At 35.6% G+C, this 14,107-nt stretch overlaps 2 protein-coding genes across 2 annotated transcripts; both read right to left on the bottom strand.

The window, feature by feature from the left end:
* Positions 1–154: 154 nt before the first annotated feature.
* On the bottom strand, positions 155–2,491 carry LOC113307960 (probable adenylate kinase 1, chloroplastic). The gene is made up of 4 exons (XM_026556429.1): positions 2,090–2,491; positions 1,252–1,392; positions 887–1,159; positions 155–596 (listed from the first exon to the last, which is right to left on the bottom strand). Exons 1-4 carry the CDS (start codon positions 2,405–2,407, stop codon positions 456–458), a joined length of 873 nt encoding a protein of 290 aa, XP_026412214.1. The 5' UTR covers positions 2,408–2,491; the 3' UTR covers positions 155–455.
* A 2,248-nt stretch (positions 2,492–4,739) lies between these two features.
* LOC113313514 (protein TONNEAU 1b-like) lies at positions 4,740–7,150 on the bottom strand. The gene is made up of 8 exons (XM_026562299.1): positions 6,932–7,150; positions 6,305–6,437; positions 6,053–6,141; positions 5,820–5,939; positions 5,521–5,660; positions 5,330–5,355; positions 5,084–5,240; positions 4,740–4,968 (listed from the first exon to the last, which is right to left on the bottom strand). Exons 1-8 carry the CDS (start codon positions 7,016–7,018, stop codon positions 4,917–4,919), a joined length of 804 nt encoding a protein of 267 aa, XP_026418084.1. The 5' UTR covers positions 7,019–7,150; the 3' UTR covers positions 4,740–4,916.
* Between the last annotated feature and the right edge of the window lie 6,957 nt (positions 7,151–14,107).

The raw sequence follows: 14,107 nt of genomic DNA, 5'->3' as shown, positions 1-14,107 counted from the left end.
ATTGAGGGAAGATGAGTAAATAAAAAGGAAGAACAGAAAGAATTTTTTTGTGTTTCTTAGTTTTCTTCTTGGGAATGACTTTTTGATCCATATCTAGCTTATACTTATATCATACAAAATGAGGCCAAGGGTAACAAAACTGTCAAAGCACATATGGAGAAGATGGGGCTGGTAAAGAATCATCATTCAAGGTACAAAAAACAAAAATGGTGCATCGCCCGTTACACTTGAAATTACAAAAACTCACCCCTTACAAAAAAGCCTACCCATGCTTCACAGCTGATGTCTGATGCCTCAACAATATTTTCCAAGAGTTCAGTGTTTTTATTGTAGAACAATAAATAATATAATTGATGTTTTTCTTTATCAATAATTATTGCATATGTAGATTTTGACACATGCTAAAAATGACAAACTCTTCCCAAAATCTACTGAATTACTTCAATTCAATAAATTTATGCAGCTACAGACTGCTTCTCCTCTTGGTCAAGGTTCAGTGCATGCAGAAGCTTTGGCCATGATTCTGGGATTCCTCCGGGTAGATCAAACTCCATTAACATCCCTCTGCTACGGTAGAAACCTTCCACAGGTTGACTCTGCAGGACCATAGACGATCACTATTTAGGTCATATCTTGTTAACAATTATATCCAGATGAAAACCCCAAGTATCAATGGTAAAATAATGGATGAGGACGCAACTAGAAATAAATCTCACGAGTAATAGCTATCAACAACCATTTTAAAAATCAAGAGTACTCTAGATTAGAATCACAAAACAATTTATTTTTTTTTAAATCCAGGAAATCTTGTACCTTGCCACCACAATCAATTACCACAAACAATGATGATTTACTGAAGATTTGTGACATGGTGTGATGAACATACCAGTTCATTGTATATTCGAAGCCGCTGTTTTACAACTTCTTCAGTATCATCAGCCCGTGTAATGAGCTTGGATTCACAACCAGCTGGGGGAGGAAGTGGAGCCATGTATATTCCAGGGTTCCCATTCTCAGCCTTGACGTTAATATTGGCAATATTAAAGTTTTTACCACACTGGTTGCAGATCCTTCTTCCCAAGCATTTCTCAACTAATATATCTTCTCGAAGCTTTAGGTTAACCACCAAATCAACGTCGGTAACTCCCTCCAATATTTCCTAATAAGAAAGAATCAGTATTAGGATAGGAGGTAACAATCAGCAGATTACAACTCCATTTTGGGATGCCCCGACTCTAGAAAGGTTCTTACAGCTTGTCTGATGGTTCGTGGAAAACCATCAAGGATGAATCCTGATTCGCCCTTGGCCTCTTGAGCTTCAAGCCTCTTTGACAATAAGCTTATGATAATCTCATCTGACACCAATTTCCCCTGATTCACAATCGCGGCAAGCTACAAAGGAAAACAATAAATCAGCATAACAAATAAAGATGACACCGAATTCTTTAACATACTACTTTCATTTTTTGGAAACTACATAGTTACACTGCCTAGTATAAAAGTTATAAAAAAAAATTATTGAGGAGGATTTAATGAGAAAGAACTCTCTAAGGATTTCACAAGTAACAAGTGACCACGCCAATATTTTCTTCCCTTATGCATAGAATGCAACCGCAATCCCCTGGACCCCTTCATCTTAGTACTTATGCAACAATTATATCTACTTGTCAAACCCTAGGCTAGGGCCATCCAAATCTCAAACAATAAACTTGTCATAAATCCATCTAACAGTTTTTAACAATTAATTCGTAAGTAGATAGAAAGTGTAATTCTTTTTCCATCCTCCATAAGATTGGTTGATGCATGTTCAAGTACAAGGAGGAAGATAAAGTGGGTTTGCGTTTGTACTAATCTAATATACATACATGGGTACTTGAAAAACACCTTTGTATCAGTTGTAAATTGAAAAAGTGTTATGTTCCTCATGAAGTTCTCATAAACAAAATTGAAGATTTATATTGAAAAAATGACAAGCTTCATAAGCGTTAGCAGAAGATAAAAATTTTCTATTCTGTTTCCAAATGAGAAATTGGTGTCATAAATTTGTCTCTTAAGTTGTATTTGTTCATACATAGATCTTACTTGGTACCTTTTGAGAAAGAGGGCCTTTGGAAGAAAGTTCATCACGGACAAGATCACCAGTAGCTATATGAGGAACACCAAGCAAATTAGAGAGACGACTTGCATAGGTACCTTTACCAACACCTGGACAACCTAAGAATACCCATTGAACATCTCTTTCACTTGGATCTTTACGAGGGATTTTATTATTGCCAATACTACCACCAAATGAGAATTTACGCTCACTTTCTGCAGCTGGTGAGGAATAACTTCTACAAGCCGTAGATGTAAATGGTGATGATGATAATAATCCCCTGGTTCTCAATAGACGGTTTAAGGCCGCCATAAGAAAGAGATCGAAGAAAAAGTTGCAGAGATGGTTAGGTTTTCGAGAGAGAAGGATTTAAGGTATTCTTGTTTCTTTCGGGGCTTTTTATAAAGTAGGACTGTTTTTTTGTGCTTTTCAAATCTAGGTCACTTTTTTCATTTATTGCTAGAATAGTCAAGTTTTGAATGAAAAGTTAGCACCGTTAGGTGTAACTAAAAAGACCTAAAAGTTCTTTGTATCACTGATTTAATGTTATATCACTCAGTTAAATCAACATGAAAATTGTACACGTGGGTTCAGATATGCCATGTGGATTGCTTACGTGGGCTCGGATATGCCATGTGGACTGATTACGTGGGAATCATGTCACGGGAAAAATTTGTACATATCACCATTCACAGTTCCATTAGTTGGCCCAATCTCCTTCAATTCAAAATCAATCCATGTAAAACCCAATTTCAGATTTACACCAGAAATTCAACTAAGCTGAGCTGCCATTTTAGATTTCCATAAACCATTTGCAGCTCAGCTGCCACCAACTGCTCCTGCTCTCCACCTGATTCTACAGTTGAGAGCCCTCTCATTACCACCAGTTAATCGCACAAAGCTGCTAACTTTAGCAGCAACAACTCCTTGTCATGCTCTTAACTGTGCTTCTTTCACAACCATTGCCAACTGCACTCTGCCACAGCCACAAAAACACCTGCAAACCAGCTTCAACAATAACATAATCTCCACTGCAAACCAGCTTCAACAAAAACACCTGTTGTACCAGCCCTGTATCTTAGACATACATCTAATCATGGAAACAACTCAGCCCACAGCTGCAATCTAACCAAACCATTTCAACCATCTTTGTTTCAAACGGCAACAGATCTTCTTCCAGCCATACTTGTACAAAGCCACTGCAAGCCTATATTCCTTCATCAACACCAGTTTCACCCTTTTCTGCCAAATAAAAATCCCATAATTCCATTGCAACCATCTTTTAAGCCTGCAATACAAATCCTTGAACCCATGAAGCAGTAACAGCACCACCTTATCTTCGATTCTCCAGATTCAATTCCCTTAAAACTCTGTCTCAGATCCAATCTGCGTTTCTGATTTCAACAACGTTATCACCATCATCTTCGTCCTGCCAATCTAATTACAGGTTCACCTGCCAATCTTCGACAACCCTGTTGCACAGATCCAAAACTGTGTCTAGCTAAGCACGATTCAAATCCCAATCATAATACTCATCTCATACATTTCATTGGTTCCTTGCTTGCAGGACCAGCACATACAACCAAATAAGATTCATCAACTCTTAACCAAATTCACATAAGTCGTCGGGTCTAAATCAAAGAAACCCCAAATTACCATTTCATTTTGATTTTTCATCGGTACAAGTTTGCATAATCAGCGCAACATCAACCCCTTCGTTCTTCAGTTATCACCAACTCAATATCATCATCAATTCCACACAAACCCAAATTGAAATCCAGAAACCCTAATTCCCAATTTGGGGAAGAACATCATTCTCATCTTCAAATTCAAAACCCCGACTTCCAGCTTCTAATAAAAACTTCAACCTTCTCTTAATTAGTGACAAACCCACCTCCAATTAGCCTTCTAAACCCTCGATTCCACCTTCCCTGACTTCTCTAGTAAACCCTAATTTCTTCAATTCCTCAACCCCATCATCTATTGGACAATCACCCTCTTGTTATTCAATTCCTCAACCCCATCATCTATCAGCAACTCAATAAACCTAAGAATTTATCTCTAGAAATATTGCAGAAGAAAGAAAACGGAAGGAGAAGGAAACAAAGAAGAAGAAGATAAGAAGAAGAATGAATGAGATCGAGTTTATCTCGACTGGTTTCAGATACTCATGTCGTCGCTATCATGGCCGTTCAATTAATCCTCGAGATGTCATCTTAGTTAGATTAGGCTCTCAGATAGCAACACGTGGACATCTTATCTAGTGTGACTGACACACACGTGTGAAGAACATTTCAGTAATCTTACCACATGTATGAGATCTCCCTATATGATATTTTGGCGAGATATTGACAAGTCAACGCGATAAATTGACCGAGATGGTTAAAGTGGATGGAATCCGTTTAACTTGCCTAGTTTTGCAAGAAATAAAAAAAGTGGTCTAGAAATGAAAATGAGGGTTCAGACCAGGCCTACTTCTGCATATAATCCTTTCTTTTAATTAATAGATAGAAAAGAAGATTCGGATCTTGGGGGAGAGAGATAAGGGTAGTTTCGTCAATTTAAAGATAGTTTCTTTAAGGAATTCGACCATCGCATGGATTCTTTTATGTTATGTTAGTTTCAACTTAAATTACTCTAAAAATTCAAAAAATGAAAAACTCGAGCTGCAATTTTAAGCTGCAAATCCGAAGAGGAGCAAGTCCAGAGCAAAAGCAAAGTCACACAAATGGATTGGAGACACTGAAAGAAAATCTAAATAAACAAGTTTTTAGTTACAGAATTCAAGATTACAGTACAAGCTGGGACCCAAAAGTTTAAACTAGATGCGGTCAGACTTGCTATCATCCTCCGACGTCTCATCCCCTCCATGCCTGAAACAAAAGACACCAATGCAATATTCTTAGAGAGAAATGGAGATGATAAATGTTTTCTGGTATAGCTTTTTAACAAAAGGATCATTACAAAACATTAGCTGAACACGCGTACCGCCAAGATGTCGAAAGATTTTGTGCTTTTCTATCCAACTGGATGTTTTCCAAGGCGTGTGATGCTCGAATTACATCCTCCGACATTTCGTCGCTGTCGTATCTCCAATTATACTCATCTTTCCTATTACCAGGCATGGAAGAACCTCCTCTCCTATCTGAAACACGGAAAACCCAAAGAAAAATAAATTTCCAGTAACCAGCTATGACCGTAAGAACAAAAATTAGATAAGAAATTTCATCTTACCCGGCATATGGGATGCAGGAAACATCCTGCGTATCCACAAAATGAGATGCATCCAACGGAAGTGGCAAACAAAGACACATTAGTTAATAATAGAACTCGAGAAAGAGAACTTAATCATTTCATTATTTACAATACATTCCTAAGAGATGATGAATTTATTCATAATATATTAGGAGTGGCAATCAAGGTACCTTTCTAATGAAGGTAAGCCTCCAGAAACAGATGATGAAGATGATGAGGTTCGTCGGACATTCCTTGGATCCAAATTGGATAAGGACTCAGAGTCAGGAGTCATTGATCTTCTTCCAGAACCCCTTGCTTGAGAATATTCCTGTGAAAGCATAAAATCAGAAGCAATTAGTCATCCCTAAACAATTCTTCTATCAAGTAGAGTTACCACATTATTAAACACCATATTCATCATCCTAATCAAACGTCAGGTACGAATATACTGTAATCTTGTTAGACTTGCAAAGAATTGAAACCAAACCTCAAACTTCAGAAACCCTCCAAGTACATCCAAAAGCAAAGGGCTTTCTCGATTCCTGTTAAGATCATACCCATACTTACTACAAAAATCCCTCAACTCAGCTTTCCAGAAATCTTTTTCCTGAACACAAAACCCATTAACAAAAAAGAAATTTAAGCAAATATTCCAACCAATGGATTTACAGAAATCAACCAACATTTACATTATTTTAAATTACATCATTACATGATTACCAAATTGCACTCAGGCAGATAAACTTTAAGGCTGTGGTTCAATTGTGCCCAATCCAAGTATTCAGCTATTAGTGCGGTAAGTAGCCTCCCTGCACGCATTGTGCTAAAGCAATGAAATACTTACGTACACGAGAAGTTATGTATTTGAATGCATGCCGAATTCTTATCACCATTCAAGAAAAGTTTGCCATCGATTCAGGATATAAGTGGCAAAAAGATATTTTCAGAAAAACAACTAATCAGAGGCGTTACCTGAAGGAGAAGCATGAAGTTGCTTTGCACGTTCATTACAGCTACCAAGTAATGCAGGAGGTACACCATCATCATTTTCAGTTACCTTATCTTCTTCCTCGATGGCCTCAAATACGCTAGCCCTTAGCTCGGCCTAACATAAAGTTCGAACAATGTAGAGAAATATACATAAAATAAGAAAATACTTGAAGCAAAACATATATCTGTCAACCAACGAATCACAGATTGGTGTTTAGCTATAAACGTCATATGTGGATGTTAGCTAACAACAAGCCAAGTTTGCATAACAACACATCATATTATGTTGCTGATCGTACTAAACTACACTACCTAATTTACACTCCCCCAACTAAATTTAAATTACTTTCCTAAACATTGGAAGCCCACGTTTTTTCACTCTTTTTACTCGGTGAAAATTCTCCCAAAGTACATTTTAAACCTAAGAATTTCAGCACCTAGCCATCAAGATCAGACTTTCTTTCTTGAATTATAAAAACCCTAGCTCAAAAGTACAGAAATCCCACTTAATAAAGGTAAAAATCCAACGTACATTTCCTGAACAAACATTGAGAACTACACAACTAGAAAAATGGAATTGAAAATGTAAAGAATGAAGGTGATTCTTACCCTGATCTTGGCTAAGACACCTTTCTTTTCTAAAGTTCGAGTGACAAGGGTCTTGAGATCCATCATTTCCCTCGTATAATCATCCATTTTTAGTTATCTTCAGGGCTCAAATTTCCTAACCCAAAACCCTAATTTTGAGTTTTTGTGTGCTGTAAAGAGAGGACAGGGATAGGAAGAGGAAGAAAAGAAATGGCTTTTTCTTTTGGGGTTTTTGAGTTCTCCCCCTAAATAAATTAGTAATGTAGCTTCCCCCTAACTAGCTAACTAGTTAACAGGGGTTAGTTGTGGGAGAGTTCGAGAGATTTTAATGTATTTAGGTTTTCTCCTGTTAGTTCTGAGGGAGTTTGAGGGAATCTCTCCAAATCTCCGTTAGTCGTGGGGGAGTTTAGAGGAGTCTCCTAAACTCTCTAGAAAACACCTGTTAGTCGTTGGGGAGTTTAAAAAAAGCTCTTGAACTCCCTGTTAGTCATAAAACCCTACAATACTAGGGAGTTGGTTGCTTTGGGGAGTTCGAAGGAGTTTTTAGTGTATTTTGGTCTCACAACAAATCTCTCAAAAGAGTAGAGATTTGGGAAGGAGTTTGGTGCGTAGAAAACCATAGGAGAAAGAAGATGAAACGTTTTTTTCCAGATATGTTTTTTTTCTTCTTTGATCTCCATGATTGTTTATAATAGTTTGATTTGTGTACTATTTTGATTGTTTTTCATATCTTTGATCTCCATGATTGTTTATTTTGATTGTGTGTATAGTTTTTTTTGTGTGGGTACTCTCTCTCTGTCAAAACCCTAATTTGTGGTTCAAAAGATCTTGGTAAGAAATTGCATGATTTGATTATAATGATATCTTTAAATTCAACCGTTGGAATATGATGAAATTTGAGTATGTCGTAGTTTATTTTGTTATAGAAGTACAGTAAAATTTTCACGCGGATCAGGTCACGTTTGCTACTGCAAAGCTTGCACAATATACGACTATGGTCTGCTGAGTTTAAATCCCGAATAGGGGACTGATTCCTATTTATCTCATTCTCCGCTTATCGGACAAAGCTGAAATTTTAGTATGATATTTGTATATATGAAGGTTTCCTACTGTAGAAATTTCATGAAGTTCTGATCACTTTAGGTACACCAAAGTGTGAGAAATCCGGAACTGAATTCTGTATGCACGTATTGAAAGTAGTCGGGTTCTGAGTAATGCATCTTTTTAATGAACCGTTGGAATGCTATGATTTTTGAGTGTGTTGTGGAATACTGAGTTATAAGGGTACCGCAAAAATTTCAAGAGGATCAGGTAAGTATTAGTACTGCAAAGATTGGACAAATCTGAAACTGTGTTTCGGTGAAACAGAATTCCTTTACAGCTATCTTCATAATTTGTTATGTCATCATGCATTAATTGGCTTGCTACTTTGCATGGGTGTCATTGAGAATCACTATCACTTGTTAAGTCCTCTTATTTAGACACATACTTCTCTTCTATTCTATATGCCAAAGTTCAATACAGTGGCGTACTTCATTCCGTATTGGCGTGTTTTAGCCAACTCATACGGTGCTTTTGTTGCAAGGAGTTGCTAATGGATTTTCTTTGATTAACAATTTGGCTAAGTAGCTCTGCGTGTTAGTACTGTGTAATCTAGTATCACATTTTTTTATCATGTTTACATTAGACTGTTTGGTGTTATTACTATCCTTGCTTTGTTAAGTTTTAGTATTAGTCTAAGTACTAATGTAGCTAACATGTCACACCATAGAATGGAAAAATCCAGCCAACCTGTTGAAAACAACAAGAAGAAAAAGAATGTTATGAAGAATAAGAATACGGAACCGGAAACGGAAGTGACTACGAATTACAAATAATGGAAAACTCGAGAGACTGAGAAATTATTGGAATTGTTGGTAGAAGCTACACTTAGAAGAAGAAAGACACTAGTGGATGTTCGTGAACAAAGGGAGTTAGAATTGTATGGAGACCGTTAAATTGAAGGGGAAAAAAATTATCTCGTTGCACAAAATAACATACTATTGATACAGAGATATGATAATTTTCATTTATTTTTTTCTTTTGATTAAAGATCAATGTTATTTGCAAATAAGGGTTTATTGTTTCTTAAAAGAGAATGAGTTAGGAGTGAACTCTCTCAAACTCCCCCAAACTCCCTCTAATAAACTCTCTCAAACTCCCTACACTCCCCCAAACTCCCTGAACTCAAAAACACAAAACTCTCTCAAACTCCCTACACTCTCTCAAAATCCCTGAGATTTAAAATACACTCAACTCCCCCGAAATCACTCGAGGACTAACCCCCTGTAATACTTTGAACTTACCCCTAAGTGCTAATTTCTGCCGAAAATGTCCTTACGCCGTGCATGTACGATCCGCTTGTGTATACTTAACCGTGATTTACCCGTTTTACCATCTCGTGCTGGACATGTGATGTTAGGGTTTTCAACTCTTCAACTCAAAAGTTCAGTCTCGTCAACGTCTTCTCCATTGACAATTTTAACATCTCCACCGTATGCTCATAACATAGATCCTCTAAAAACTACCCTATTATTCATCTTCACCAGCGTCAGCGTAGTCAGAAAGTGATATTGGTTATTGCAGTGGACATATAGGAAGGAAGTCTTCTGGTTCATCGTCATCTTCTACTTTAAGAAATAAGGCATGAATAGTGATTGGTGTATTTATTGGTATACTTCTTGTTGTACTTGGAGGATTTGTTTATAAGAAACGTCACTCAAGATGGTACTCAAAGAGTTGTATCGATCTGATGTATGTTTAGAAGAGACGAAGATATATATATGAAATCTTTTGATTTCTTTCCATTCTGATTCAATATCATTTTTCAATTCAGTTAATTTTTGTTTGTTAATTTCTTAGACAAATACTTTTCATAGATGTTCCTCAAGAATTTTGGATATAGAATAGTCGAATTAAGTTTGATTGTTTGGATATACCCAATGCATGATCGCAAGTGTCAAGTCTGGTACCCATCGCACCCGATATACTTAGAATTGTTTTTCTTCACAAGAAATGATTACCTATAACACAATTCTGAAGCATTGTCATCAAACTAATTGATTGATCACGTTTGTTAGTGTATGTACTGAAACTTCTTAATTATGTATTCAATTGGCTTTTGTAGTGATCTACACTACAAACGAATAATCAAGCTCAATCCTACAAGATCTACACTGTAGAAATGAAGATAAAACCTCAAAGAGGCAGAAGAACAAACTCAACAATTCTATTCACTGAACTGAAAGAGGAATACAAACTCTAACTTATTAGGGAAATGTCCCATCACGTGTGTCAAACACACACTCAATGACTAATTACTAACTGCACCTAGGTGCCCTTATAGCATGGGTGCCTTTGTATAACAAGGGACATGACAGCTTTCCTATATCATTTTTATAACGCATTCAAATGATTAGGTTCCCATGTGATACATTTAATTACTCTATTCAAGATCGTCATTCACTTTCGCATTAGGCCATCATGATGAGATGAGATGCATTGGCTACGAGTACTGATAATGGTTGGTTCCATTTCGGCCCCTTGGTACAACCATAATGCTGTATCATGGAAATGCGACCACCTGAGGGTAGAACTGATAAATCACGGTTAACTATACACAAGTGGATCGTACATGCAAGGAGTAAGGACATTTTTGGCAGAAATTAGTATTTAGGGGGTAAGTTATCAGTATTAATAATTTAGGGGGCAAAGCTACATTACTAATTTGTTTAGGGGGTGAAAACTCAAAACCCCCTTTTCTTTTTTCTTGTAGTCACCCCTGATTTCCACCCAAAATCTAGAAAACTGTTCGAACTTCCGCGTGTTTGGCTGTTAACTAGTAACCCGTGCCACGCACCGGGTACAATGAAAATTGACTACCATTGGTGAGGTGGGGCGAAGTCCCACACCCGTCCCAAAAGGATCCCAATTAACAGCTGCAGTGTTTAATGAAAATATCAATTATTATTGCAACTGATACCAACGATTACATATTATTTGAGCTTGGAGATTAAGAAATTCTCTTCAAAAAACAAAAAAGAAGAAATATTTTTCAAAAATTATACGAACTTTTAAAATCAGTATGTAGTTTATGACATTGTCAACAACAGGATTATTGGTGGTTAAATTAAAAATCACACTCGATGTAGTTGCATCAATATCTGATATTAGAAAAATATAAAAAAACACGATATTGATATAAAATAGATTGCCAAATTTAAATAGTGCAAAGCATACAAAGTTATTTCCGTCAAAGAAGACGTAATGCACTGATATCTCTTTCTTCATAAAGCATATATTTGCGTTAAGAGTCGAGCGGCCAATTCAGCTGATCTTTCAGGCTCCAACTTCTTGTAGTTAAATGAAAAATAGCAGTCACCGTATTGGTATCAATACCGGATATTGAAGACACTAAAAAACTCATGATATTAATATAAAATCAATTGCAAACTTTATATAGTGCAACACATATGAAGTGTTTCCCGTCGAAGAAGATGTAATCAATAAAACACATTGATATATCTTTCTTCAGAAATCATATACTTGCATTAAGAATCAAATGACCAATTCAACTGCTCTTCTGGGCTCCAAGGTCTTGTAGTTAAATATAAAATCACATAGTTTTATTGATATCTGACATTGGAGATACTTAAAGAACACGATATTAATATAAGATTTATTGTCAACTATGAATAATGCAAAGCATTTGAAGCGCTTCCCGTCAAACAAGATGTAATTAAGGAAATGTACTGATATATCTTTCTTCATAAATAATATACTTGCGTTAAGAATCAAACAGCCAATTCAACTTCTCTTCTAGGCTCCAACTTATTGTAGTTAAATGTAAATCACACACACTATATAGTTCTATTGATATATGTCATTGGAGATATTAAAAAAAGAAACACGGTATTAATATAAGATAGGTTGTCAACTTTGAATGGTGCTAAGAATTTGAAGCGCTTCCCATGAAAGAAGATGTAATCAAGGAAATGCGTGATATATCCTTCTTCAGAAATCACACATTTTCGTTCATAATCAAAAGGTTAACTAAACTTCTCTTCCAGGCTCCAACTTCTTGTAGTTAAACGAAAATCACACTCACTATATTGGTACCAATATCTGACATTAGAGACATTAAAAAAAAGTTATTAATATAAAATAAATTGCCAACTCTAAATAGTACAAAATATATGAAGTGCTTCTCCCTCAAGAAAATTCGTATATATATATATATCTTTCTTCTGAAATCATATATTTGCGCTAAGAATCAAATGGAAAATCCAATTGTTATTCTAGGCTCCAACTTCTTGTAATTAAATGTAAAATCACACACACACACTATATAGTTGTATTGATATACGACATTAGAGATAGTAAAAGAAACACGCTGTTAAAATAAAATAGATTATAATTTTGAATAATAGAAAGCGTATGAAGTGCTTCCCGTCAAAGAAGATGTAATCAAGGAATGCGTTGATATATCATTCTTATGGAATCATATATTTGCATTCGGAATTAAGAGGCCAGCTAAACTACTCTTCCCGGATCCAACTTCTTGTAATTAAATGAAAATCACACTCATTATATTGGTAGCGAATTTGACATTCGACACATTAAAAAAAATCCATTAATATAAAATAGATTGTCAACTCCAAATAGTGAAAAACATATGAAGTGCTTCCTGTCAAAGAAGATATAATCAAGGAAATGCATTGATATATCCTTCTTCATAAATTATATATTTGCGTTAAGAATCAAGCGCCCAATTTAAATGCCCTTTCAAGATCTAACTTCTTGTAGTTGAATGAAAAATCACACTCGTTATATTTGTATCAATATCGGATATTAGAGACACTAAAAAAAATCACGATATTAATATAAAATAGATTGTAAGCTCCAAATTGAACAAAGCATATGAAGTGTCTCCCATTAATAAAGATGTAATCAAGGAAATGCATTGATATATCTTCCTTCAGAAATTATATACTTGCGTTAAGAATCAAATGACCTACTCAACAACTATTTCAAGCTCCAACTTCTTGTAGTTAAATTAAAAAATCATATTATATAGTTGTGTTGATATCTGATATTAGAGACACTTAAGAAAAACATAATATTATTAATATAAGATAGATAGCCAAATCTAATTAGTGAAATGCATATGAAGTGCTTCCCATCAAAGAAGATGTAATCAAGGAAATGTGAGTTGACCCATTTGGTGAGGCGACACTTTTCCCCTCACCCGTCCCAGAACGAAACCCAACTAACGACTGCAACGTATGATGGAAACACCAATTATCATTTAGTAGATTGACAATTGGAACCAAATTCACAAATTAGATATTGTTTAAAGTGTTGGAAATTAAGAAATCTTGTTAATGAAACCCTTATCTAGCGATCTGATTTTCAAGATAAATAATTATCTCTGCCTTTTCTTAACACCGATTAAGGCTTCATCCAACAAAAATCATAGATCCAGCATGCCATTTTTGTTTGACGGTACTCTGTAGATTCCTTGCTGCTGTATTTTCTAAAAAGGGTTAATTCTAACCATGTTCTTTAGCTGTTGTTGTTTTTGGTTCTGATCGGACCATTATTGTTTTAATAAATCACTTAATTAAATTGGGTTAGTATGTATTTATCTAATCACAAAGGCTCCAAGGGCACGACAGTACCAAACAAAAACACACTTGCTAATGCAGTTATGTTAGGGATAATTGGAGTTTAGTACTCATGTTTTGACCAATACTAGGCTTTGGTCTAACATTTGTCCAACGTTAGGCTTTGATACCTGGACTGGACATTGACCAGAATTAACTTGGTTAAATATTAATTTCCGTTAAAAAATAGTTAAAATAATAATTAAGTAAAATAAAATGAAAGATAAAACAGAAATACTAACACAAAATTTACTACTATGACCTTAACTTCCTAACATTTACACGACCATTTGCCCTTCATTTCTACATTTACATTATAATTCCAACCACCACTACTTACTCCGTTTCTCTTTCTTCCCACCACCTATGCATCAGAATTCAGAACCACCTTCTTACTTTCTTTATCTCTTTCTTCCCATCACCACTCACTCCACCTCGAGAAACACTACCAGTTCGAACAGTTAACAACAAAAACCCAAGACAGTTTCTCAAT

The sequence above is a fragment of the Papaver somniferum genome, chromosome 9 (assembly GCF_003573695.1).
Source record: "Papaver somniferum cultivar HN1 chromosome 9, ASM357369v1, whole genome shotgun sequence".
Classification (NCBI taxonomy): Eukaryota; Viridiplantae; Streptophyta; class Magnoliopsida; order Ranunculales; family Papaveraceae; genus Papaver; species Papaver somniferum.
This window is presented reverse-complemented; position numbering and strand designations above follow the sequence as displayed.

Excerpts from the sequence above, each read along its gene's own strand:
- LOC113307960 (XM_026556429.1), bottom strand. The coding sequence starts at position 2,407 with ATGGCGGCCTTAAACCGTCTATTGAGAACCAGGGGATTATTATCATCA. Across the intron at positions 1,393-2,089 it reads AAGGCCCTCTTTCTCAAAAG|CTTGCCGCGATTGTGAATCA; the intron begins GTACCAAGTAAG and ends TTTCCTTTGTAG. Across the intron at positions 597-886 it reads TTCGAATATACAATGAACTG|AGTCAACCTGTGGAAGGTTT; the intron begins GTATGTTCATCA and ends ATGGTCCTGCAG.
- LOC113313514 (XM_026562299.1), bottom strand. The coding sequence starts at position 7,018 with ATGGATGATTATACGAGGGAAATGATGGATCTCAAGACCCTTGTCACT. Across the intron at positions 6,438-6,931 it reads GTGTCTTAGCCAAGATCAGG|GCCGAGCTAAGGGCTAGCGT; the intron begins GTAAGAATCACC and ends ACTTTATGTTAG. Across the intron at positions 5,356-5,520 it reads GGCTTACCTTCATTAGAAAG|GATGTTTCCTGCATCCCATA; the intron begins GTACCTTGATTG and ends GTGGATACGCAG.